Source organism: Salvelinus namaycush, chromosome 42 (assembly GCF_016432855.1).
Source record: "Salvelinus namaycush isolate Seneca chromosome 42, SaNama_1.0, whole genome shotgun sequence".
Taxonomy (NCBI): Eukaryota; Metazoa; Chordata; class Actinopteri; order Salmoniformes; family Salmonidae; genus Salvelinus; species Salvelinus namaycush.
Genome location: NC_052348.1, coordinates 8,895,838 through 8,923,834, shown reverse-complemented (window position 1 = coordinate 8,923,834; position 27,997 = coordinate 8,895,838). Strand labels below are relative to the sequence as shown.

At 42.5% G+C, this 27,997-nt stretch overlaps 2 protein-coding genes across 3 annotated transcripts in view; both read right to left on the bottom strand.

Moving 5' to 3' along the window:
* LOC120034818 lies at positions 1–27,989 on the bottom strand. 2 transcript variants are annotated; one of them, XM_038981460.1, is made up of 7 exons: positions 15,188–15,320; positions 14,830–15,078; positions 14,215–14,339; positions 11,611–11,778; positions 2,274–2,426; positions 1,772–1,883; positions 2–1,541 (listed from the first exon to the last, which is right to left on the bottom strand). In XM_038981460.1, exons 1-7 carry the CDS (start codon positions 15,225–15,227, stop codon positions 580–582), a joined length of 1,809 nt encoding a protein of 602 aa, XP_038837388.1. In that variant the 5' UTR covers positions 15,228–15,320; the 3' UTR covers positions 2–579. The 2 variants fall into 2 exon arrangements, with proteins under 2 accessions (XP_038837389.1, XP_038837388.1); XM_038981461.1 differs by lacking the exons at positions 11,611–11,778; positions 14,215–14,339; positions 14,830–15,078; positions 15,188–15,320 and adding exons at positions 24,276–24,446; positions 24,648–24,778; positions 27,539–27,989 and having other exon boundaries at positions 1–1,541.
* The window catches only part of LOC120034801 (zinc finger protein GLI4-like), a 320,522-nt gene that overhangs the window by 79,836 nt on the left and 212,689 nt on the right, over positions 1–27,997 (bottom strand). The gene's annotated exons all lie outside the window — the stretch shown is intronic.

Below are 27,997 nucleotides of genomic sequence, written 5' to 3'. Positions count from 1 at the left end.
CAAGCAAAGATTGTACTGAAAAGCAGAACTTTATTTAAACTCTTTCCTGTACACACAGAAACATGACATTATAAAATGTGAACCACAGCCCATCTTAAACTGATTCAAGTACCTAACAATATGGAGCTTATTCTAAAATATATATATATAAAAAATGATACAAAATAACCAAGTCAGTCAGCAGAGTCAATTTAGTAGTTCATTTAAACAAAATAGCAATCACAAGTAGAATAACTTCACTATGGTAACACTAACTTCTATAAATCTGGTACCATAAAATACATTTTAGAATACTTTGGAAAAGGTTCAACATTACACACATCTTCACTACTTAATTTTAAGTAAAAATGAATTAAGGCACTAACATTTCCTCATTTATAAAACACCAGCATCAAACAGGACACGGCTCACTTTACATCAGTGAAGCATTTTTAGACACCATCACATCAACCATCACCTTATCATCTACTCTGCCTCATCATACTCATTCTTTCCTCAGTTCACCTCATCCAGTTCCCTACTACATCCAAAACCAACAGAATGAACTACAAACAAATTAACTAGTACTAAATTACATATCTATACATGGACCATGTGCATTTTCTGCTGGTGTATCCTGAGATAGCTCCTCTCTGAGAACCTCTTCTCGCAGTGCGTACAGGCAAACGGCCTCTCTCCCGTGTGGACCTTCAGGTGCCTCTTCAGCTGGTGCTGGTGGGAGAACCTCTTCTCACACTGGGGGCAGCTGAAGGGTTTCTCCCCTGTGTGGACCCTCTGATGGCTCTTCAGGTGGCCAGCCCGGGCGAAGCGCATATAACACTGTGTACAGTTGAATGGTTTCTCCCCTGTGTGAGTCCTCTGGTGGATCTCCACCTGTTTGGGAAAACTGAAGGCTTTCCCACAGAATGAACATGGGAAGCGCTTCTCTTTGACGCTGCCAGCTTTACAGATTACGTCTCTACTACGGTCATTTGTCAATGGGCTTGTGTAGCCATTTAGTGTTGAGGCATTGTCTGAGGTCTGGTTTAACATCAGGAGAGTGTGAGGAGGATGAAGGCCAGGGAGTGTCTGTGTTGTCACAGGGTCCATGTTCCAGTTGATAGATCCTATAGAAGGCAGGCTGAAGGCAGCACCTGTTAGGGGGTTAACCTGAGGTGCCATCAATCCCTCTGAATCACAGCTATAGGAGCAGGACGGAGCATCGCTAGCCGAGTCTGTGTCTGTTCTCTCCAGCCGCATACGGACACCTCCCCGTACCTGCAGACCAAATCTACGCCTCGCCCTGGTCTCAGCCAGTCTGTTGTCATGGAGACTAAGTTTGGTTGTTGTTTTGTGTTCGACTGTTAGTTTCTGGTTGTGGTTAACAGTGTAGTTCCCCCGCTGAGAGTTGAGGATGCTGTCCCATCCACTGACCTCCATTATATCGCCTCTGGTCCTGGCCTGATCAGTGACGTTGTCTCTTAGGCCTTTGGCTGCACAGGTCTGGGTCTGGGAATCCAAGATGGCTGCCCAGTCTCCTCTGTTAGCCTCCAGCCAACCACCTGCAGGAAGAAGTTACAAAATAGACTTCACAAACATGGCAGAGAACATTCTACATATGGATTTCTTTTGTCAATTACCTGAGCATTTTCATACATTGTGTTTTTTTTGTATGTAAACAAATAGCATTTTATGATTTGAAGAAAAATTAAGGAAAAATAATAGCCAGGTGAATCACTATTTCCATTTGAAGATCTATTACTGTATGTAGACTATTTTATTTCTCCCTTACCTTCCTCCCCCATCTTTAGTCCACTCAGCAGGTCAATGCTCTCTGGTTCGTCGTCTATTGTCTCCTCTTTGACAATCAGCAGATCAGGCTTCCCATCCTCCATGTCTACTGACTGTAAGAGATACAGAGTGAGAGGATGTTGGATCAAGAAATCTGATATGAGCACCCTGCTATGGAGCATCTTCTGATTGGGCAATGAGGGATTGCTATGAGTACTATGCAAGTGTGTTAGTTGATTTGATTACTTGACCTTATTTAATTAATGGTTTGATAATTCTAAGGCATGGTTCCACACTACCAGACAATATATCAAGACCTGTGCCCTTATACACAAAGAGTCTCAGAGTAGAAGTGGTGATCGAGGATCAGGTCCCGCACCTGTCTACATAGTCTTGTGATCTAAAATGACAAAACTGATCCCACTTCAGCACTCATACTCTGAGAGGCTTAGTGGAATACGGCCCGAACTAATACCATTCAGACAGTAGTTCAGTGGGCTCACCTCAGTGATACTGTGTGTTGTCCTGTGCTGCTCAGCTGGTTCCTCTGTGGGTTCAGGAGGAGGTGTAGTCTGGTTGTCCTCCATGACTATGGTCTCCTCAGGGTTCCCCAGACCCTCCTCCTTCACCAGCAGCACCTCTGGACCCTCCTCCTCCTGGAAGAGACATGTGATACAGATTACACAGACGTACACTCCCTCAGGTACGTACACATAGATAATAAACACACTTTCAACATGGAGTGTTTACCCATCTCGACGACATTTGAGTTCTATACTGTAGTTACAGAATTACTTCATTGTTGTTAAACCCATCATGGTGGACAAATATGATGTTGTGGGTAAAAATAAGTCAGCTATGATAAGTCAAGTCAACATCATACAAACCTGACTAAACTATATTGACGTGTTCGTTAGTATGTGTGTACACTACACAGTGCATTTGGAAAGTATCCAGACTCCTTGACTTTCTCCACATTTTGTTACGTTAGTTTTATTCTAAAATGTATTAAATTGTTGTTTTCCTCAATCTACACACAATACCCCATAATGACAAAGTAAAAACAGGTTTAGACATTTTGCAAATGTATAAACAAATGTAATGTTTTACATAACTTTTCAGACCCTTTACTCAGTACTTTGTTGAAGCACCTTTGGCAGCAATTACAGCCTCGCGTCTTCTTGGGTATGACGCTAGAAGCTTGGCGCACCTATACTTGGAGTTTCTTCTCTGCAGATCCTCTCAAGCTCTGTCAGGTTGGATGGGGAGCATCCCTGCACAGTTATTTTCAGGTCTTTACAGAGATGTTCGATCGCCTTCAAGTCCGGGCTCTGGCTGGGCCACTCAAAGATATTCAGAGACTTGTCCCGAAGCCACTCCTGCGTTGTTTTGGCTGTGTGCTTAGGGTCATAGTCCTGTTGGAAGGTGAACCTTCGCCTTAGTCGGAGGTCCTGAGCTCTCTGGAACAGGTTATCAAGGATATCTGTGCTCCGTTAATCTTTCCCTCGATCCCAAATAGTCTCCCAGTCCCGGCTGCCGAAAAACATCCCCACAGCATGATGCTGCCACCAACATGCTTCACCGTAGGGATGGTGCCAGGTTTCCTCCAGATGTGACTCTTGGTATTCAGGTCAAAGAGTTCAATCTTGGTTTCGTCAGACCAGAGAACCTGGTTTCTCATGGTCTGAGAGTTAAACCCTACCTCTTAAATTAATCCTACCCCCCACCTAAAAATAAATATTAACAGATGCCTCAACTGGCAGCTTCATTAAATAGTAACCGCAAAACACCAGTCTCAACATCAACAATGAAGAGGTGACTCCGGGTTGCTGCCCTTCTAGGCAAAGTTGCAAAGAAAAAGCCATATCTCAGACTGGCCAATAAAAAGAAAAGATTAAGATGGGCAAAAGAACACAGTCACTGGACAGAGGAACTCTGCCTAGAAGGCCAGCACCGGGGCCTCCCACTCTTTCTATTCTGGTTAGAGCCAGTTTGCGCTGTTCTGTGAAGGGAGTAGTACACAGCGTTGTATGAGATCTTCAGTTTCTTGGCAATTTATCGCATGGAATAGACTGACGAGTTTCATCAGAACGTAATTTGTTACTGGCCATTTTGAGCCTGTAATCTAACCAACAAATGCCGATGCTCCAGATACTCAACTAGTCTAAAGAAGGCCAGTTTTATTGCTTCTTTAATCAGAACAACAGTTTTCAGCTGTGCTAACATAATTGCAAAAGGGTTTTCTAATGAGCAATTAGCCTTTTTAAAATGATAAACTTGTATTAGCTAACACAACGTGCCACTGGAACACAGGAGTGATGGTTGCTGTAGATATTTCCAGCTACAATAGTAATTTACAACATTAACAATATCTACACTATTTCTGATCAATTTGATGTTATTTCAATGGACAATTTTTTTTGCTTTTCTTTCAAAAACAAGGACATTTCTAAGTGACCCCAAACTTTTGAACGGTAGTGTATCTCATCAGCCACCCGGTTGGAAGGGACTTTGTGGATCTGAGGCTCTTTCCCCTGTTGCCTCATCATCCTCCAAATCCCACCAACATCAGCCGCCTCAGAGCGCAACTGGTCCTTGTTTGGGAACACACACCAAAGCACATAACAGGCTGACCAATACAAGGGTTGAAAAATTGGTGGCCATCCAGGCAAATTTTAGGCTTTTTGAGCCTGACAACGAGCCATCCTCAACAAGGTTGGAAAGTGACAGTGAAGATGAGGCCTCCAGAGTCTGATGTTCAAGAGGTGGACATTGAGGAGGTTTAGGGAGAAGACATGAAAGCCTGAGAGGAAGACAACCAAAGCTTTAGTTTCTAGACTATCATTTTACAGATGCATGTTGAAAACGTTTTTGGGAGATGTGATGGATCATTCAATATTTCCTTTTGTTGTGCAGTGAAATCATCCCATGTGAAGAGTCAATTCACAAGAGTCAAGTTCAATTCGTAACTAAATTGTTTTTTTTATTTCTATTGGAAGGATTTAATTTGCAACTATGTCTACTTATGATAAGGTAAAAGGATTATGTTTCTGTCTCCATATGATATGGTAAATATATCCAATGCAAAAAAAACGGTGGTGTTAATGGTGTTAATAAATGGTGTTAATATTAATTTGCATATTTCCATCAATTCCCATATTTCTGTCAACTCCCACGGAAAGTTTCCACCTCTGAATATTCCCCAAAATGTGCAACCCTAGTCAGGATCAAGGCAAAGATGACCAGAGCAGTACAGAGAGATCCTTGATGAAACCCTGCTCCAGAGCGCTCAGGATCTCAGACTGTGTCAAAGGTTCACCTTCCAACAGGACAACAACCCTAAGCACAAAGCCAATACAATGCAGGAACAAGGGTCTGAATAGTTATGTAAATGTGATTTCAGTTTTGTATTTTTATAAATTAGCAAACATCTCTAAAAACCTGTTTTTGCTTTGTCATTATGGGGTATTGTTTGTAGCTTGATGGAAAAAAACTATTTAATCAATGTTAGAATAAGGCTGTAACCTAACAATGTGGAAAAAGTCAAGGGGTCTGAATATTTTCCAACGGCACTGTATATAGGAGATACATATGGTGCATAGGAAGTAACGACAAGAGAATCATTGAAGATGCACATGGGGTAATAATGGAGATTAGAGTGTGTTTGGGACTATTATTAAGTGGATGTGAAAGTTGTGTGATTGTAAAATATGACATTAAGCTGATTGAAACGTGGATAATAAATGGATTGAAATTATTACTATTAAGATTGAATTTTGGATAATAAGAGATTGAAATGTAGCTATAACGTACTGAGTCTGGGGACTAGCTCCAGTGTGAATGTGAGCCGAGTTTTCCAGTTCTGTGTGAGCCGAGTTTTCCAGTTCTGTGTGAGCCGAGTTTTTCAATCTAGGGGTTCCATCCACCACCGCCCATCGTAGTCTGGGACTGCAAGTGTATAGGAAGTAGTGGCAAGAGAACCGTTGAAGATACATATGTAACGATGTAAAAGGTCTACGTGGTCTGAGAACCACTGATAATAGCACACGGTGTTATTGTAGGAATTTAGAATCGTTGAAGATGCACGTGGTGTGAATGTGAATACCTAAGTATAGTTATATAAGGAAAATAATGAATACCCCAACCAGTTCTGTGTGAGCTGAATTTTCAGATCTATAACGTTATAGGGGTTCTGTATGGAGATAGAGTATTATTCCCGAATATGCTGTTAAATAGAACACTAGAGGGAATATGTAAACCCCTGTATGAATAGAACACTGGTGTAGAGGAGGAATTTGTGATGTAAGACAAATGTATAATGGGTTACCAGAGATCTGACAAAGTAACAATAGGAAAAATATACATACAACTTGTACACCCACACGTAGACGTATTCTGAGAAATGTTCAGTGGTCCCTTTATGGATCATTTGAGAAAGATTAGGTTAAAGCATTGTACGGGATTTGACTTGCCCCTAACCAATAAAACTATAAACACTTATGAGATTTCTTCCACGCCGGTAATACGTTTTGAAATAAACCCCATACCCTGTTAAATAGAACCAATGATGTTAAACGGTTGAGTAGGTGAATACAGAACATGCTAGGTAGAGACTTAATATAGACAGAGCATGCGCTATACAGGGGACTGAGACAGTGCCAGCCCAGTTAATACATATTGATCCCTCCAAAGCATTACATATGAATCTTAATAGACATTTAATAAGTGTGAAGGAACAAAGTGAATGGTAAGTGGCTTTCAGATAGCACTCTAATGCAATATCTTAGTAATTTGAAGAAGTAAATGTTTCAATACAAGGTCACATTATGAACAGAGGGATTGAGCATTAGGACCGATATTAAATTAGAGGCCGACATCTGGTGTTTGGGTTAGAGATAAGCTTCCTGTGGAACAGCTAGCCGCCAGTACTCACTGAAAAAAAACCTGTCTAAGGGGTGTCCCTCACAGACAGTGGGGAAATCTGGGACAGAGGTATGAATAATTGAAATGACAGGTTTATGACAATTTCCAATTTTTATTCTATAGTTCGGGTAGCACCAGTGATTTAAGTAGGAAAGTGTTTTAAATTATATTAATCTGTTTCCATTACGTGGAACTGTGTCCAGAATTGAAGTAGATCCAAGTAAATGTTTTTAGTCAGGAATATTGAGCTGATAAGCCAGCACCAACTTTTTGAAGGTCCTAGTAGATTTGTTAAACAGGTTTCTTATTTTGACTAGTTTATGTCCCAGGGACAGTTTGTACAGAACTGTATGTCAATGCAACAGGTCAAAATGACAATGATTACAAGAGACAGGCTCTGGGATTGTTTACTTTAGAAGAGGCCTATTCAGCTTGACTGCTAAGGCCTGGCCATTTTGTTTGTTTTTACCCTACAATTTTTACCACACACATTTTTACCAAACATAACGATGGTCGACAGTTATGGCCAACAGTTCTATTTTTTCATCAGACCAGAGGACATTTCTCCAAAAAGTACGATCTTTGTCCCCATGTGCAGTTGCAAACCGTGGTCTAGCTTTTTTATGGCGTTTTGGAGCAGTGGCTTCTTCTTTGCTGAGTGACCTTTCAGGTTATGTCGATATAGGACTCATTTTACTATGGATATAGATACTTTTGTACCTGTTTCCTCCAGCATCTTCACAAGGTCCTTTGCTGCTGTTCTGGGATTGATTTGCACTTTTCGCACCAAATGACATTCATCTCTAGGAGACAGAACGTGTCTCCTTCCTGAGCGGTATGACGGCTGCGTGGTCCCATGGTGTTTATACTTGCGTACTATTGCTTGTACAGATGAACGTGGTACCTTCAGGCCTTTTGCTCCCAAGGATAAACCAGAATTGTGGAGGTCTACAACTTTTTTTCTGAGGTCTTGGCTGATTTCTTTTGATTTTCCCATGATGTCAAGCAAATAGGCACTGAGTTTGAAGGTAGGCCTTGAAATACATCCACAGGTACACCTCCAATTAACTCAAATGATGTCAATTAGCCTATTAGATGCTTCTAAAGCATGACATCATTTTCTGGAATTTTCCAAGCTGTTTAAAGGCACAGTCAACTTAGTGTATGTAAACTTCTGACCCACTGCAATTGTGATACGTTGAATTATAAGTGAAATAATCTGTCTGCAAACAATTGTTGGTAAAATGACTTGTGTCATGCAAAGTAGATGTCCTAACCGACTTGCCAAAACTAGTTTTAACAAGAAATTTGTGAAGTGATTGAAAAACGAGTTTTAATGACTCCAACCTAAGTGCATGTAAACTTCTGACTTCAACTGTATGTGTAACTGTATGAAGCGAAGGTTAAGTTAAAACATTCTACTGCAATGGTTTTACAAGTACAACCCAGAAAGAAGGGTTTGAAATGATGAAGTGTCTGGTTTAATGTGTTGATTTCCCTTACTTTATTATAAATATGATATAGAAGCTAAAATCGAATGCGTACCTTAAAATGTAACGATTATTGTCCCACAAGTGATAATGTGATGGACATTTTTAAGTGTGTGCTTTTCTAATAACCAATCTCTGTGTTCATGCAAGTGACTGATTGAACGAATCCTCACTATCACTATCTGCAATTTGGCAGTACCCCAAGAATGTTGTTTAGAGAAAGGGATATCTGTTTCAGCTTAGAGAGAAGTCTCATGAGGTATTGGTCTGTCACATGCATGAAAATAAACAATGATTCATTTAAGATTGACTGAGTCTCCCTGTGTAAAAGTTTCTACGATAGTGTCATTGTCTGTCACCTCAATCTTTCTCTCGACCTGTGTGCACCTACGCTGTAAACTTTCACTCATAGGCTAGGTTGTAGCAACCTCATGATGGGTATAGAGTAACACGTTGTAGCCTAAACCTATCGATGTTACATTGAACTGGGTGAATGGAATATGAATGACTGTCATCCAATATGCTGTAATATAAATAAGGCCATGCTCGTAAAAAAATATAATTGACCTCCCTCATCTTAAATGACATTGACCGCCACTGGTATTCACAGCATTCTTACGGCTTGCTAGAGCATTGTGACCTGCAGTAGCGCAGAGGTCTAAGCAGCGTGCTTTGGCTCCGAGCCTCATGAGTTCTCGCCCAGTGCTGGGTGATATAGCGGCAAGCCTGAGCCTACATTAGGCCCACAAGTGAATTGCATTTATTTCAATGTTTTCAAGTAGTAAAACAAATAGTCTGATAATTTACTATCCAGAGAAAAGTGTCTCAGCTCAACAAAATCATCTTTGGATAGGCTCAAACATCTTGACAGCTTTACAAAATGAAATATTAAGGCCACACAATACAGGCTTTCAATCCACACCAAAGACAATAACTAAATTGGCAAATTATACACAGCCCAACTATAGGCGAGCATCCACACTGGAGGAAAATGTATCGTTCTACAGTAAGTTCTACATCTGTCAATCAACTGATGGCCCAAATCTGCTCATCAACTCAGCCAGGGACACAAACAATAGCCTATAATCTGTTTTCACACCTTTCATAATGTGACAATGGATAGGCTAAAAGCCAATTTATGCTTGATCTGAAAATGTGGTCGGAGGCTCCGTATGGAAGGTGTGAAGCAATTGTGGCGCCTACAGAAGCATGCAGAGGCCAAATTGAGCTCCGTACCGCATCGCCTTGCGCCTCCCAAATTTTGTAACAATGCAGAGGGCTCCGTATATCTCCGCACTGACATGATTGGCTGACGGTAGGTGGGCGGCGGAAGGTCCTGTATAAACACAAACTCACTTCCTTGACAAGTTCCTTCACAACAGCTCTGCGAAGCACAAAAAGTATGAATTCCCTGACTTTTGCAGAGGCCGTATCACCGTAAATGCTACACGGCCAATGCAGACGTCGGATTGACCATGCAGCACCTTTTACGGGTAGCCTACAGAATTTAGCCGATTGGAATATAATCAAATGGCATATTGTAACCAGTGTCTGTCCTCGGTCCAAGAGTTGAATAAAAAAATTATACATTTCCTTTTCAGTGTTAAAACTAACAAATTCCTAGGTGTTCTCATTGACGAAATAAATAAACTGGGCAAATCCCACTTCATTTGTCTGCAATAAAATTGCGAGAGGTATTGGTGTCATCAGACGAATTCAACATCTCATCCCAAGGAAAATAATATTAAATCTGTAATACACCTTAATGCATCCTTATGTTGCAATATAGTCTAGGCCCCTCAAACTCAACTCTGGAGTTAGTTGTGCTGTGTTTTTCTCCATTGTTCCCCTCTACTCACGGACATATTTAGACCTGGAACAACATGTGGGTGCAATTCATTATCAGGTAGAACAGAAAACCAGCAGGCTCTGGACCTCGTAGGGTAAGAGTTGAATAGCCCTGGTCTAGGCTAATACTTACAAAAGTAACTTTAACATATTAATTCTCCAAAAACGTTTTTGTGATGCTGGCAACTCATTTCAGACAGTCGTGCCAGTTCCTCTCCACTTTTCCATCACTTTCAAGTTCTTAATATTTATGACATCAACCAACTTAAAATCTGTATGCATTTCAATTAAAAAATATATGTACTCCCTGTTTCTTTTCAATCTCTATTCACATTTAATACTCAGGTCCACCACTACTCAACAAGAACTGGCACAGATCTCCACACCCCTTTTTTCTGTACAAGACAAGGCCAATTTTTCATCTCCTACAGAGGTCCATTTTTCAGAACAGTCTTCTAGAACACCTCAAACACTTTTTAGGCTTATCACCTGCCTTATATATCACACAATATCTGGATGCAATATTCTACCCACAAGTATTCAACACTGAAATCTGTTTCATTATTCTAAATGCATCTGTGGATCTTTTCTGCTGATAACACTGAATCTATGTTTTTAATGCAGGGTTTGATCTAAACGCCAGATGCTATAGAATGGAATGGTGTTTCTGCTGGTGTATCCTGAGGTTGCTCCTCTCTGAGAACCTCTTCCTGCAGTGCGTACAGGCAAATGGCCTCTCTCCTGTATGGACCTTCAGGTGCATCTTCAGCTGATCCTGGCGGGAGAACCTCTTCTCACAATGGGGGCGGCTGTAGGATTTCTCCCCTGTGTGGACCCTCTGTTGGATCTCCACCTTCTGGGGGCAGCTGAAGCCTTTGTTACAGAACATGCAGAGGAACCGTTTCTCTTTACTATTGCCTGATGTTGCTCCCCCTCCACGAGCCATGGCCCTTTGGTCATTTGAGTTCAACACCTGATCGACGCAGCCGTGTGAATCGGAAGGTGCCATCGACGTGGACATTGGGTCACGATCTCCGAATGCGTGTAAAGGGGAGTGGGTGACAACATTTATATTTGTGTCTGAGCTTTCTCTGTAATCTAAGAAATCTCTGCCCTGTGAGTGTCCGTCTCCTAGGTGACTATCTGCATTCCATATGGGAGGAGCGTCACCCTCCACTTTTACCTCGTCTACCACTACAACCTCCCGTTTCTTATCTAGGCACCCTTCAGAGTATACACTACTACTGTACTGGTTCCACTCCCCTCTAAACAGATGAGTCTGTGTTTCTAAACCCAAGGATATGTTGCTAGGGTTCATCTCTGTAGCGTAAGAACAAGACAGGTCATCAACACCAGTGTCTAACGTGTCACCATCGCCACAGGAAAGAACCGTCCTCTGGCTCTGGTGAAATACCGGTAAGTACTCTGAGCTGGAAGCAGGAGGACAGCCCAGTGGCCCCAGCTCCAGTGTCTCCGAGTCTGATCTGTGGTCAGATTCTGTGGGTAAGAGCCTGTGTGTTACAGTTAAAGTCTTGGTGTCTGTCTCTGACTTGAGGACGGTGTTCGGCGTTCCACTGACCTCCGTGATGCTGTGTCGTGTCCTGGGCTGAGGCGAGGTGGCGGGGTCCTCCCTGGATACAGGGGGTGCTCCAGTCAATCCAGTCTGGATGTCTCTTCTGTGTCTTGTGTCCTCTCTTTCAGTTCTCTCCTGCTTGACCCCAGGACCTGAAACCTCTGTATCTGCAGACTGACACAAGAAGAGAGGAGGTTATTACTGGTACATGAGTGGAATTGGATAACAATGTCGTAGGAAAGTCTCACAAACTCCTCTATGGCAGAGAAATAAGGATGTACAGTACCAGTCAAAAGTTTTAGAACACCTACTCATTCAAGGGTTTTTCTTTATTTTTACTATTTTATACATTGTAGAATAATAGTGAAGACATCAAAACTATGAAATAACACACATGGAATCATGTAGTAACCAAAAAAAGTGTTATATTTTAATTTGTTTATTTGAGATTCTTCAAAGTAGCCAGCTTTGCACAAGCTTGGCATTCTCTCAACCAGCTTCATGAGGTAGTCACCTGGAATACATTTCATTTAACATGTGTGTCTTGTTAAAAGTTAATTTGTGGAATTTCTTTCCTTAATTGCGTTTGAGACAATCAGTTGTGTTGTGACAAGGTAGGGGGTATACCTTTTTGGTAGAAGATCAAGTCCATATTATGGCAAGAACAGCTCAAATAAGCAAAGAGAAATGACAGTCATTACTTTAAGACATGAAGGTTAGTCAATACAGAACATTTCAAGAGCTTTTAAAGTGCAGTCCTTAAAAACCATCCAGCGCTATGATGAAACTGGTTCTCATGAGGAAGGTCACAGAATAGGAAGACTGAGTTACCTTTGCTGCAGAGGATAAGTTCGTTAGTTACCAACTTCAGAAATTGCAGCCCAAATAAATGCTTCACAGAGTTTAAGTAACAGACACATCTCAACAGTTCAGAGGAGACTGAATTTTTATTTTACCTTTATTTAACTAGGCAGGTCAGTTAAGAACAAATTCTTATTTTCAATGACGGTCTATGAACAGTGGGGCTGAACGACAGATTTTTACCTTGTCAGCTCGGGGATTCGATCTTGCAACCTTCCGGTTACTAGTCCAACGCTCTAACCACTAGGCTACCTGCCGCCCCATGAATCAGGCCTTCATGGTCGAATTGCTGCAAAGAAACCACTATTAAAGGACACCAATAAGAAGAGACTTGCTTGGGCCAAGAAACACGGGCAATGGACATTAGACTGGTGGAAATCTGTCCTTTGGTCTGATGAGTCCAAATTTTAGATTTTTGGTTCCAACTGCCGTATCTTTGTGACGCAGAGTAGGTGAACGGATGATCTCCGCATGTGTGTTTCCCACTGTAAAGGATGGAGGAGGTGTGATGTTTGGGGGTGCTTTGCTGGTGACACTGTCAGTGATTTATTTAGAATTCAAGGCACACTTAACCAGCATGGCTACCACAGCATTCTGCAGCGAATTGCCATCCCATCTGGTTTGCGCTTAGTGGGACAATGACCCAACACACCTCCAGGCTGAGTAAGGGCTATTTGAACAAGGAGAGTGATTGAGTGCTGCATCAGATGACCTGGTGTTACGGATACAGGTATCCTGTGTGTGTTTATTTTCTCTCCTTCTCCCCTCACAGGTGGCAATAATCATTCCCCAATCAGTCATCAATCAGAAGACACACCTCCTCCTGTTTCCATTACCCAATCACATCCCCTTTCCCTTGGTTTAAAAACCCATTCAGTTGTTTTCTCTTGAGCTCAATCTCTCTGTAGATCTCTTGTTTTTGCAACTACATTTCACTTTGTCTGTTATCCTGTGAGTATTGTTTTGGTGTTTGACTGTTTGTTTGATGGTGGGAAAAGAGGGTACCAAGACAAGTCGCCCATGGGCATACACTTCCTGTAGGTGAACTTTGTCTAAATACACTAGTTAGAACTGGGCGGACCACCCTCTGTAATTTTGGTTAGTTAGCTAGCTGTTGAAGCAGGTAGACTAGCTTAGGGGTGTTTTTGAATGTTATTATTTCTTTCCTTGGGTCCAGCTCAGCCCCTTTTCCTGCTCCCCATTACCGTGTGTTTACAAATAAACCATGAGTGTTTGACGGTAATTTAGTTGTCTGTGGCTTTCACTATTATACTTTGCATGAGTTATATTACGGGTCTCGTTACCATCCCCCTAGACTGCAGGGCCAAAGGGATTCGTAACACCTGGCCTCCACAATCACCCGACCTCAACCCAATTGAGATGGTATGGGATGAGTTGGACCGCAGAGTTCAGGAAAAGCATCCCAGCTTAAGCTGGTTGAGAGAATGCCAAGCGTGTGCAAAGTTGTCATCAAGATAAAGGTTGGCTACTTTGAAAAATATCAAATATTTTGATTTGTTTAACAATTTTTTGGTTACTACATGATTCCATATGTGTTATTTTATAGTTTGATGTCTTCACTATTCTACAATGTATAAAATAGTAAAAATAAAGAAACCCTTGAATGAGTAGGTGTGTCCAAACTTTTGACTGGTACTGTACATGTAAACAAGTGAATAGCTGAGGGGAGCCTTTCTGAAAATAAACTGGCCACATTTGATGTACTGTATATAATACTATTACACAAACCTCTATCACGATAACATGCTGGGTTGAGGTTCCACTCCCCTCATCAACAGTGATTGGTTGGTCATCTCTCCATGTATTGTGTCCTGTTGGCTTCACAAAGCTCCTGTGGCCTCCAATGAGATGTCCTTCACCAGAGATTAATTGGGGGAAAAAAGGTGGTTAGATTAGCTACTGTCAATGGTATATTGTACACTATTGACAATGTCTAGAATTGGCAAGGATGTAAGGTAACACCTCATAACTTATTGATATACTATTTATAGGTCGATTGCATGAAACAAAATCATCATTGTTTTCATTGAGTAAAGGAAACGCAGTAAATCAAGAATCTGGTATGAATATGATTGTGTCTTTGCACATGATGGGAATTGTTGCATACTATTCAAACTGACCAACCCCCAATTCTGGGGAACACATGTAAAAACATGTGCAGAGGGGAACGGGGCGACAGGCACTAAGCAATATATGACCGGCTACGCAGCCTCCGCCTTCCGGGAAATATTGTTTCTTTGTGCAATACTATCCTAAAACTGACAGACACAATTCTGGGTAATACGTCTCAACACATACGCAGACGGGAACGGGGCGACCGCCACGGTCTTGTGCAAAATGTACCTCTTGCCATTCCTCTGTATCGGTCGAAGATCTTGACACTACTGGGACGACTGGCGAGGACTCGCTCTCTCATTGTCCTTTCTGCGCGCTCCCGTGTCACCTTCTGTTCCAATAGCTGGAATTTCCTCCGCAATGTCCTGTTTTCTTTCTGGCTTTGAGTTATTTCCAAACGAAACACTGCATAGTCGTCGTCTACGAGTTTACAGATGTCTGCCACGGCTGTATTCGCTAGCACCTCCATAATGGAGGCTATTTGAGAGTGAAAAACCATACAGTTAGCCATTGTTAGCAGATAGCTAGCGTTACCTAGATACAATCTATCAACCAAATTCTGTTTGCAATGCGAATTAAACACTACCGTTGGTAAGTATGTGATGCTGTGCCGTTAAATGAGTCATATTTTGACTTCCAGGGTGTTCATAAACGTCTAAATGACAATAAAAACGCTAATGTGGAAATTGTTCTTCGTCACTGTTCACTTCCGTTTTCTTCTTCGTGTGATTTTCCGGCAGTTTCACAGTTTCTAATACCATAGAGGAAGAGACAGGCCCAACTCGGCATAAAGTCTGTCTCCTTCCAGCAGGTGGCGTTTTTTCGTTGTTTCGTCAATCAAGGAAGGACTTTTCGTATGGTCAATGAGTGTCGAATTTGGTCAACAAAAAATGTTATGGCTGTGGGTTTATTTGATCGAATATTAGTTCCGTAATGCTTAAGTTGTTACGAATGTACTGATATGTAGGACACGATGTCCCGGCAATTCGGAGAAACCACTTTATATCAAATTGTATTGGTCACATACACATGATTAGCAGATGTTATTGCGAGTGTAGCTAAATGCTTGTGCTTCTAGTTCCGACAGTGCAGTAATAGCTAACAAGTAATATCTAACACACACAAATCTAAGTAAAGGAATGGATTTTTTTATTTAACTAGGTAAGGCAGTTAAGAACAAATTCTTATTTACAATGACGGCCTACCAAAAGGCCTCATGCGGGGATGGGGGCTGGGATAACATTTTTATTATAAAATACAAATAGGACAACACACATGACAAAAGAGACAACACTACATAAAGAGACACCTAAGACGACAACATAGCAAGGCAGCAACACAACATGGTACAAACATTATTGGCCACAGACAACAGCACAAAGGGCAAGAAGGTAGAGACAACAATACATCACACAAAGCAGCCACAACTGTCAGTAAGAGTGTCCATGAAGAGATGGAGATAACTGTCCAGTTTATAAATATATGGATGAGCAATGTCAGAGCGGCATGGGCTAAGATGCAATAGATAATATAGAATACAGTATATACATATGAGATGAGTAATGCAAGATATGTACATATTATTACAATGGATTATTAAAGTGACTAGTGTTCCATTCATTAAAGTGGCCAATGATTTCAAGTCTTATGTAGCCAGCAGCCTCTGTTAGTGATGGCTGTTTATCAGTCTGATGGCCTTGAGATGGAAGCTATTTTTCAGTCTCTTGGTCTCAGCTTTGATGCACCTGTACTGACCTCGCCTTCTGGATGGTAACGGGGTGAACAGGCAGTGGCTCGGATGGTTGTTGCCCTTGATTATCTTTTCGGCCTTCCTGTGACATCGGGTGCTGTAGGTGTCTTGGAGGGCAGGTAGTTTGCCCCCGGTGATGCGTTGTGCAGACCCCCCCACCCTCTGGGGAGCCCTGCGGTTGTGGGCGCTGCAGTTGCCGTGCCAGGCAGTGATAAAGCCAGACAGAATGCTCTCAATTGTGCATCTGTAAAAGTTTGAGGGTTTTAGGTGACAAGCCAAATTTCTTCAGCCTCCTGAGGTTGAAGAGGCACTGTTGCACCTTCTTCACCACACTGTCTGTGTGGGTGGACCATTTCATTTTGTCAGTGATATGTACGCAGAGGAACTTTCCACCTTCTCCACTACTATCCCGTCGATGTGGATAGGGGGGTGCTTCCTCTGCTGTTTCCTGAAGTCCACGATCATCGTTTTGTTGACGTTAAGTGAGAGGTTGTTTTCCTGACACCACACTCCAATAGCCCTCACCTCCCCCTGTAGGCTGTCTCGTCATTGTTGGTAATCAAACCTACTACTGTTGTGTCATCTGCAAACTTGATGATTGAGTTGGAGGCGTGCATGACCACACAGTCATGGGTGAACAGGGAGTACAGGAGGGGGCTGAGCACACACCCTTGTGGGGCCCCAGTGTTGAGGATCAGCAAAATGGAGATGTTGTTTCCTACCTTCACCACCTGGGGGTGGCCCATCAGGACCCAATTGCACAGGGAGGGGTTGAGACCCAGGGCCTCAAGCTTAATGATGAACTTGGAGGGTACTATGGTGTTGAATGCTGAGCTGTAGTCAATAAACAGCATTCTTACATAGGTATTCCTCTTGTCCAGATGGGATAGGGCAGTGTGATGGCAATTGCATCGTCTGTGGACCTATTGGGGCGGTAAGCAAATTGAAATGGGTCTAGGGTGTAAGGTAGAGGTGATATAATCCTTGACTAGTCTCTCAAAGCACTTCATGATGACAGAAGTGAGTGCTACAGGGCAATAGTAATTTAGTTCAGTTACCTTTGCATTCTTGGGTACAGGAGCAATGGTGGCCATCTTGAAGCATGTGGGGACAGCAGACAGGGATAGGGAGAGAATGAAAATGTCTGTAAACACACCAGCCAGCTGGTCTGCGCATGCTCTGAGGACGCAGCTAGGGATGCCGTCTGGGCCGGCAGCCTTGCGAGGGTTAACACGTTTAAATGTCTTACTCACGTCGGCCACGGAGAAGGAGAACTCACAGTCCTTGGTAGCGGGCCACGTCGGTGGCACTATATTATCCTCAAAGTGGCCAAAGAAGGTGTTAAGTTTGTCTGGAAGCAAGACGTGGCTGGTTTTCCTTTTGTAGTCTGTGATTGGTGCGGCAGGTAACCTAGTGGTTAAAGTGTTGTGCCAGTTACCTAAAGGTTGCTAGATCGAATCCCTGAGCTGACAAGGTAAGAATCTGTCGTTCTGCCCCTGAACAAGGCAGTTAACCCACTGTTCCTAGGCCGTCATTGTAAATAAGAATTTGTTCTTAACTGACTAGCCTAGGTAAATAAAGGTTAAATAAATCTGTAGACCCTGACACATACATCTCGTGTTTGAGTCGTTGAATTGACTCTACTTTGTCTCTATACTGACATTTTGCTTGTTTGATTTCCTTGCGGAGGGAATGACTACGCTGTTTATATTCTGCCATATTCCCAGTTGCCTTTCCCTGGTTAAATGCGGTGGTACTCTCTTTTAGTTCTATCCACGGTTTCTGGTTAGAGTAGATTTTAATAGTCACAGTGGGTACAACATCTCCTACACTTCCTTATAAACTCACTCACCGAATCAGAGTATACGTCGATATTAGAGTTGTCCCGAGATGGCTATGCATATTCATGGAATGAGGCTAGTAGCATAGCATCTCTCTCCATTGAATACAACCCTAATTTAATATTTTAAAAAAGATTACAATTAGGGATGCACTGATATGATATTTTTGTCCGATACATATATCCGATATTTTCCTTGCCCCCAAAAAAACAATACCGATAACCGATATTAAACATTTTAGCTGCCTTTTATGCATTCTAGTACTGTTAAATAGTTGACACACACACACACACACATACTGACCAAATAGTTATTTTGTTGGCATTTATATATGTCCCCATTACCAGTAAAACATAATCAAAACCAATTTCTTTCACTTACTTGGTGTGCTGTTTCGTTGTTCATTTGTTCAGTCTCCGATTCAGATTTCATCATACATGTCAAGCTGTTTCAGCTCTGTCTGTCCGCGGCCTCTCTTCCTCAGCGTGCACTGTCACTGTGTCCGTTTCAATCTTGTCCAGCAGTGTCTAACATTTCACGTAAACCCTATTTCTTGTCTGCATCGAAGTAGCGGTCCTTGTACCTATCATCGAGCATGGTGGTGACACAGTAGAGGCTCAGAGAGAGTGCCACCGAATCTCTTGTTCACAGCCTCTAGTAGAGTACTTTTCCAAGTTAACCCGACGATCTGTGTTGGCATTTTTGTTGAGCAGGTGTTTCAATGCCATGACAGGGTATCACGTCTGCTGCAGACGTAGTTGAGCTTATTTCGCAAGTCAGTTGTTCGAATGGAGCTAGGAGTGTTCATGTTCTCAAATGCCATTGAAATGGCAGCAGCGGTATGAGAACCAGCACATTCTTGAGCATACAATATGGCTTTCCTCAGTACAAAATCCTCTTCGACCCAGTGTGCTGTCAGACTCATAATGCGGCTGACATCGCTGGTCCAAATGTCAGTCGTGAAGCTAATAGCAGTGCAAGTAGCTCATGGATGTGAGTTTCAACAATACTGTGTAACTCCGGTAGGGCAACATCTGAAAAATAGCGCCTACTTGGTATTGTGTCCCCGTGCTCGACCAGTCGGCGAAAGTCAACATCATCCACGACAGAGAACGGTTGATTGTCAAGGACAATGAATTCCATTATCTTAGCGTTATTGGATTTCGCCTTTGAGTTGTCTCGCTGAAATGTTCTTACTCTTTCAAAATGACTGCTCATCTTAGTGACTGCTCGACCCACACAGCAGACATTGTGGGCTAGGTTAGGAATGCTCTGTTGCGCGTGTAGCGCTATATTTTCTGTGCCGTCATTACGTCATCTACCTATGGTATATAAGTATGTACGTCAGCTTTGACATCGGTTTTGCACTTCGGCTTTAAACTAGACATCGGGCCGATGCCGATTTTGGCATTTTTAGCTAATAGAGGCCGGTATGCTTACCGATATATCGTGCATCCCTAATTACAATAATGAGATGTATCCACCAATTCAAAGAAAGTATAGGCGGGAGGTAGACAGCCTGCCGTGCCGCTTTGTGAACAACTACTCCCGTTGTTAGGGCAGAGAGACATGTATCTTGTCAGTATATCCATAATCTTTGGTAATCGTGTACTGTCTTTTCTGTTTATTCTTCTTCTTTGTGAATTTCCGGCAGACTAGATGCTGTGTTGCGTATTGCTGTTTTTCATAGGATGGAGTGCAGTTTGCACATTTTGGTCACAAAAAGGGGGGAATATTACACCATGATCTAACCCTGCACCTATACACTATCCCCAAATACCCACCACCCCATCCCACTACTTTGGCCCCTTCTCTCAAAACTCCCTGTAGGTCTTCTGCACTAAAATCTCTCACACCCTAATATTTCTCTGCTGCAGCAACTACCACATCTATCTTCTATTTATATGATTGACATGACACTCACCCTATATTCAACCGATGGTGGACAAAACACTACACAGATGATGTAAAAGAGTCCAAGCAGCAAATGCGAATATGAAGGAAAAAAATGGTTTATACGCATTTTAGATAATTGACGTTAAAGATTAAGAAAATTACAATTTTCATTACTTTTTTTCAAGAAATTAAAAAATAGTTTGACAACCATGTTTGTAAGCTTTTAAATGTTATCAATCTCCAGACTGGCCTCATAGACCAGACATAACAGAGTTAAAGTAAATCCAGGTCACTCAAATTAGTATGATATGTTACGTTGGTTTGGTATGGTTAAATAAGATAGAAAGTTACTTAAGGTAAAAAAACGATTGCAAAGCTGTGCAAAGCTGTCATCAAGGCAAAGGGTGGCTACTTTGAAGAATCTCAAATATAAAATGTATTTTGATTTGTTTAATACTTTTTTAGTTACATGATTCCATATGTGTTATTTCATAGTTTTGATGTCTCCACTATTATTCTACAATGTAGAAAATAGCTGTGCTGTTGAGGAACTAGAGCAAACGCACTTGTAGTTGTTCTGTTCGGAACACAACCCTGCATCCCCGCCATCACCAAATTACTGTCGTTTACGCAATCCAAAAACAGTCCATTATAAATCGTAATCTGGGTAAATTGGGCATAATCTGAAAGCGTGTTCTTTTGCAAGACGATCTTACAATGTTAGGCTTTCACAAGGTAATTCAGAGAAACAGATCGTAATTTTGGTGCGCATAGAAAGGAGTCATGAGTGCATTCAGGTGCATGTTCAGCTGTGAGTTTTCTTCACAATAAACAAACATAGGCTCAGTCTGTTCAGAAGAACCCAGGGTATGACTACTAGAGGTCGACCGATTAATCAGAATGGCCGATTAATTAGGGCCGATTTCAAGTTTTCATAATCGAAAATCGGTATTTTTGGACGCCGAATTTTTTTTTTTACACCTTTATTTAACTAGGCAAGTCAGCTAAGAACACATTCTTATTTTCAATGACGGCCTAGGAACAGTGGGTTAACGGCCTTGTTCAGGGGCAGAACGACAGAGTTTTACCTTGTCAGCACGGGGATTCAATCTTGCAACCTAGTCCAACGCTCTAACCACCTGCCTCTCATTGCACTCCACGAGGAGCCTGCCTGTTACGCGAATGCAGTAAGAAGCCAAGGTAAGTTGCTAGCTAGCATTAAACTTATCTTATAAAAAGCAAATCAATCAATCATAATCACTAGTTAACTACACATGGTTGATATTACTAGTTTATCTAGCGTGTCCTGCATTGCATATAATCGATGCGGTGCACATTCGCGGAAAAAGACTGTCATTGCTCCAACGTGTACCTAACCATAAATATCAATGCCTTTCTTAAAATCAATACACAGAAGTATATATTTTTAAACCTGCATATTTAGCTAAAAGAAATCCAGGTTAGCAGGCAATATTAACCAGGTGAAATTGTGTCACTTCTCTTGCGTTTATTGCACGCAGAGTCAGGGTATATGCAATAAAAATAAACGTTTTCGAGATGATAGTTTCCGGACTCTACCATATTAATGACCAAAGGCTCGTATTTCTGTGTGTTATTATGTTATAATTAAGTCTATTATTTGATAGAGCAGTCTGACTGAGCGATGGTAGGCAGCAGCAGGCTCGTAAGCATTCATTCAAACAGCACTTTCATGCGTTTTGCCAGAAGCTCTTCACTGTGCTTCAAACATTGCGCTGTTTCTGACTTCAAGCCTATCAACTCCCGAGATTAGGCTGGTGTAACCGATGTGAAATGGCTAGCTAGTTAGCGGGTGCGCGCTAATAGCGTTTCAAACGTCACTCGCTCTGAGACTTGGAGTAGTTGTTCCCCTTGCTCTGCATGGGTAACGCTGCTTTGATGGTGGCTGTTGTCGATGTGTTTCTCGTTCGAGCCCAGGTAGGAGCGAGGAGAGGGACGGAAGCTATACTGTTACACTGGCAATACTAAAGTGCCTATAAGAACATCCAATAGTCAAAAGTATATGAAATACAAATGGTATAGAGAGAAATAGTCCTATAAATACTATATTAACTACAACCTAAAACCTCTTACCTTGGAATATTGAAATCTCATGTTAAAAGGAACCACCAGCTTTCATATGTTCTCATGTTCTGAGCAAGGAACTTAAACGTTAGCTTTTTTACATGGCACATATTGCACTTTTACTTTCTTCTCCAACACTTTGCTTTTGCATTATCTAAACCAAATTGAACATGTTTCATTATTTATTTGAGGCTAAATTGATTTTTATCGATGTATTATATTAAGTTAAAATAAGTGTTCATTCAGTATTGTTGTAATTGTCATTATTACAAATAAATTAAAAATATATTTTTTAAATCGGCCGATTAATCGGTTTCGGCTTTTTTGGTCCCCCAATTATCGGTATCGGCATGGAAAAATCATAATCGGTCGACCTCTAATGACAACATGTCATCTTGTAACTGTACATCAAACATAGTGATCATAAACATCGAGTCATCTTAATTTACTGCACTTCCCTCAGTCAAAACCCATACATGTTTGCTTATTAGTGCCCAACTCTGCCATTTTCAAACTGTATATGGTTATGTATTTAAGTGTTAAATACTCCATATAAAAACCACACATGCATGTCAACAAAAAATCTGTATGAACTTGATAAAACTGCATTCATTTTCTCATTAAGTAGTTGGAAGTAATGAAATAGGCATTTATAAACATATCGCTTACACAGTACAAACACAATATACAACAGACTTTTAAGGCTTGTAGATCACACAATGCCTGGATGCATTATTCAACCCAGGAATATTCAACACTGAAATCTATTAGGGAAAGGGGAATACCTAGTCAGTTGTACAACTGAATGCCTTCAACTGAAATGTGTCTTCCGCATTTAACCCAACCCCTCTGTATTACTCGTTATTCCAAATGCATCTGCAGATATTTTCTGCTGACAACAATGAAAATTCATCTTTGACTTTAATGCAGCATTTAATCTACACGTCAGAAGCGATCAAGTGGAATGGTTACTTTCTATGTTATAGAGTGGAATGGTTTTTCTGCTGGTGTATCCTGAGGTAGCTCCTCTCTGAGAACTTCTTCCCGCAGTGCGTACAGGCGAACGGCCGCTCTCCCGTGTGGACCTTCAGGTGCATCTTCAGGTTGCTAGCCTGGGCGAAGCGCATCTGACACTGGGGGCAGCTGTAGGGTTTCTCCCCTGTGTGGACCCTCTGGTGCCTCTTCAGGTGCCCAGCCTGGGCGAAGCGCATCTGACACTGGGTACAGCTGAAGGGTTTCTCCCCTGTGTGGACCCTCTGGTGCCTCTTCAGTTTGCCAGCCTCGGTGAAACGCATGTGACACTGGGTACAGCTGAAGGGTTTCACCCCTGTGTGGACCCTTTGGTGGATCTCCACCTTCTGGAGGCAGCTGAAGCCTTTGTTACAGAACATGCAGAGGAACCGCTTCTCTTTACTACTGCCTGTTGTTGCTCCCCCTCCCAAAACCTTGGCCCCTTGGTCATTTGAGTTCAAAACCTGATCAAAAAGAATGTGTGAATCGGAATGGTCCATCGACTTGGACACTGGGTCGCGATCCCTGAGCGCATGTAAAGGGGAGTGGGTCTCGATGCTTGGATTTGTCTCTAAGCTTTCCCTGTAATCTAACAAATCTCTGCTCTGTGAGTGTCCTTCTCCTAAATTAGTATCGTCTACATTCCATGTCAGAGGAGCGTCACCCTCCACTTTCACCTCATCTACCACTATACCCTCCCCTGTCTTATCTAGGCACCCTTCAGAGTATACACTATTACTGTACCGGTTCCAGTCCCCTCTAGACAGATCAGTCTGTGTTTCTAAACCCAAGGGCATGTTGTCAGGGTCCATCTCTGTTGTGTAGGAACAAGACTGATCATTTCCCGTTTCTAACGCGTAACCTGAGTCCCGATGGGAATGAACCGTCCTCGGGATCGGGTTACCGTAAAGTAAATACTCTGAGCCGGGAGCAGGAGGACAGCTTAGTCGCCTCAGCCCCAGTCTCTCTGGGTCTGATCTGTGGTCAGATCCAGTGTGTAAGAGCCTGTGTGTTACAGTTAAAGTCTCGGTGTCTGTCTCTGACTTGAGGACAGCGTCCAGCATTCCATTGACCTCCGTGATGCTGCGTCGGGTCCTTGGATGGGGCGTGGTGGCGAGGTCCTCCGTGGCTACAGGGGGCGTCACGCCAGCCGCTGCTCTAGTCTGGATGTCTCGTGGGTCCTCTCCTTCAGTCCTGTCCTGTTTGACCAGAGACGATCCTCCAGAAGCCTCTGCATCTGCAGACTGACACATGAAGAGAGGAGGTTATTACCGATACAAGAGTAGCATTGGATAACAATGTCATAGGGAAGTTTCACAAGCTCCCCTATGGCAGATAAATAAGGATGTACATGTAAGCAAATTAATAATTGAGGGAAGCCTTTCTGAAATAAACGGGCCACAATTGATGTACTGTACATTTTTATGTTGCATTATGACACTAACCTCTATCACAATAACATGCTGGGTTGAAGATCCACTTCCCTCATCAACAGTGATTGGTTGGTCATCTCTCCATGTATTGTGTCCTGCTGGCTTCACAGAGATCAGGTGGCCTCCAGTGAGATGTCCTTCACCTGAGAGAGTGATTGGGGGAAAAGAGGTGGTTAAAGTTAGGTACTGTCAATGCTCAACGCTATATTGTACACTATTGACACTGGCTGTGTTCGAATACCCCTACTTTGATGCTGAAAGCTATCCTTTTCCATATTTTTAAGGAGTTGAAAGCTGCCCCCACCGGACTCAGCACCGAGGGAGAGGGAGGCCATAGCTGCATCCTGGAAGTGGTATGCGGTGATGGATGAGACGCTGCATGGGTTGCCACTCCATCAACCCACCAGTCATCATCTCCTCATCCTCCCAAGGTGCATCTGTGAGCTCCTCTCTCTCCCAGAAGGGTCCAGATGTGGGGGCGGGAGAAGGAGGTGACTTGTGTTTTACTTTCAACATTCAAAAATACACTTGCACATCAGAGCTATCTTGTTGCAGGTGCATGGTAACAATTAGATAAGTTAAAAACAAGGCCTCCCGAGTGGTGTAGCAGTTTAAGGCACTGCATCACAGTGCTAATGCACCCATACAGCATCGGGTTTGATCCCAGGCTGTGTCACAGCCGGCTGTGACCAGGAGATCCATGGGGCATCCCACAATTGGCCCAGCGTCATCCGGGTTAGGGGAGGGTTTGGCAGGCTGGGATTTCTCTAAAACGATGTTGGAGGCGGCTTATGGTAGAGAAATGACCATTCAATTCTCTAATAGATCTGTCTCATCGTGCTCTAGCAACTCCTTGTGGCGGGCCGGGCGCCTGCAGGCTAACTTTGGTCGTCAGTTGGACGGTGTTTCCTCCGACAGATTGGTGCGGGCATTGTGTCAAGGAGCAGTGCGGCTTGGCAGGGTCGTGTTTCGGAGGACGCATTGCTCTCGACCTTTGCCTCTCCCGAGTCTGTAGGGAATTGCAGAGATGAGACAAGACCGTAACTACCAATTAGATATCACGAAATTGGGGTCACGTTTTTTTTTAAGAATAAGAAACCTGCACACTGCTCTTGCTAGCATCACTTTTTTATTTAAGCTTATGGGTCAGCCTCTTGGCCTTCGTCAGAGCTCCTCTGCTTCCTCCTGCTGTCTCAGTAGCCTACCCTGTAAAGTAAAGTTATGAGAACTTTGTAGCCTATTTTTTGCTCCTGCTAAAGTAGGCTCCGTTTAACATTAGCTTCTTACTTCATCCTTCTAGCTGCTTAAGTAATACTAGACAGAGCCCTTCAACATTACTGCAATAGCAGTCTCTGCCGGCAGCTAGCCACCTGACTGACTATCTACACTGAACAAAAATATAAAACGCAACATGAAAAGTGTTGGTCCCATGTTTTATGAGCTGAAATAAAAAAGATACCAGAAATGTTCCGTACACACAAAAAGCTTCTCTCAAATTGTGTACACATTTGTTTAATGAGTATTTCTCCTTTGCCAAGATAATCCATCCACGTCTAACCGGCCTCACAACCACAGACCATGCGGAAACCACGCCATCCCAGGATCTCCACATCAGTCTACTTCACCTGCGAGATTGTCTGAGACCAGCCACCCGGACAGCTGATGAAACTGTGGGTTTGCGCAACCGAAGAATTTCTGCACAAAATGTCAGATAAGTGGCCTTTTATAAAATGGATTTCAGGCAATTCAACATAATTTTACATGACTGGAGACTTTGGCAGAATATTTTTTAATACCGCACAAATGATTTTAAATGACAGGCTACTTTGACACGGACTAACTGAGAATCTGAGATGAATAAAAACGACCTTATCTTGAATCCATCAATAGCCTAGGTGTGTGGAGACGGATATTGTAGGCTACAATATGAGGAGGAAATTAGTCCTAAAATGCTTTCAGTTTCACTGACTGACCCAATGATGCGGAGCTCACTCGCTGGTGATGGCCGATGCGCTCGTGCCAAAAGCCTTTCTCTCTCGTTTTACTTTGTAAAACAATATTTGAAAGTTGATCAAATATTTTGGTAGCCTACAGCATACAGATTATTCTATTTTCAGCAGGAGCCATTTGCTTTTCAAACCTGTTTTCCCGTGATTGTATTTGAAATATTGCTAAAGGCCTGTTTTGTCTGCGTGCTGTTTGTGCACTGACATATTTGCCGTGCGTTCCCGCCTTGTTATTATGCTACACTCCACAGCTAGGCTGTTCTTTAAAATAAGCTATTGGTCCTCTGTGACTACATTTGTGTAGTAAGCTATTCTGAATTATTTCATTTTTTTCTAAACAGACAGCAGTAACTTTGGAATGTATTTCAATATATCAGGGGTGCTGCAGCTCCTCCAGAACCCGTCGCACGACTATGCTTCTATAAGGAAATAAATTATGCAGTGCAACGCTGGAGAGATAAGAGTTGCAGACTCATTTCTATCAGAAGAGGAAGGAAGATCATAGAAAGTTAATCACATTCTAGTTCTGAGAGAGATACAGGCACGGTTCTCACACAGCCACTGTCACACATTGGTCTCAAACATAGGTTACAATGTTGCGCAAACCATAAACCTGGGCCGGCCCAACCTGAATCAATACTTAGAATATCAAGCTCGGGCTGAAAATCAACTTTTTCACAGTATGTTTTTTTTTTGGGGGGGGGGGCAGAATAATCAACAAAGAGGAGACTTGTAGAGGCAACTTTTTTTTAGGGCCACCAGAAAGCTAGGATTGGCCCTGTAGTGCATACTATCAAAAAACTGACCAAATCCCAATTCTGGGTAACAAATCTGAACACATGCACAGAAAGGAACTGGCCGACTGACCCCACAGTCTCCGCCTTCTGCAAAATGTACCTCTTGCCATTCCGTTGTATTGGTCGAGGATCTTGACACTACAGGGACGACTGGCGCGGACGCGCTCTCTAATTGTTCTCTCTGCGCGCTCCCGTACCACCTTCAGTTCCAATAGCTGTAGTTTCCTACGCAATGTCCTGTTTTCTTTCTGGCTTTGAGACATTTCCAAACGAAACACTGCATAGTCGTCGTCTACGAGTTTACAGATCTCTGCCACGGCTGCATTCGCTAGTACCTCCATGATGGAGGCTATTTGAGTGTGAAAAAACATTGTTAGCTAACGTTACTTAGATAACGTCTATCAACCAAGTCCTGTCTCCAACGTGAATTAAAGACTACCTGAAGTAAGTATGTGATGTTGTGCCGTTAAATGAGTCATATTTTGAGTTCCAATGTGTTAATAAACGTCTAAATAACAACAATGCTAACGTGTAAATTGTTCTTGGTAAACGTCCACTT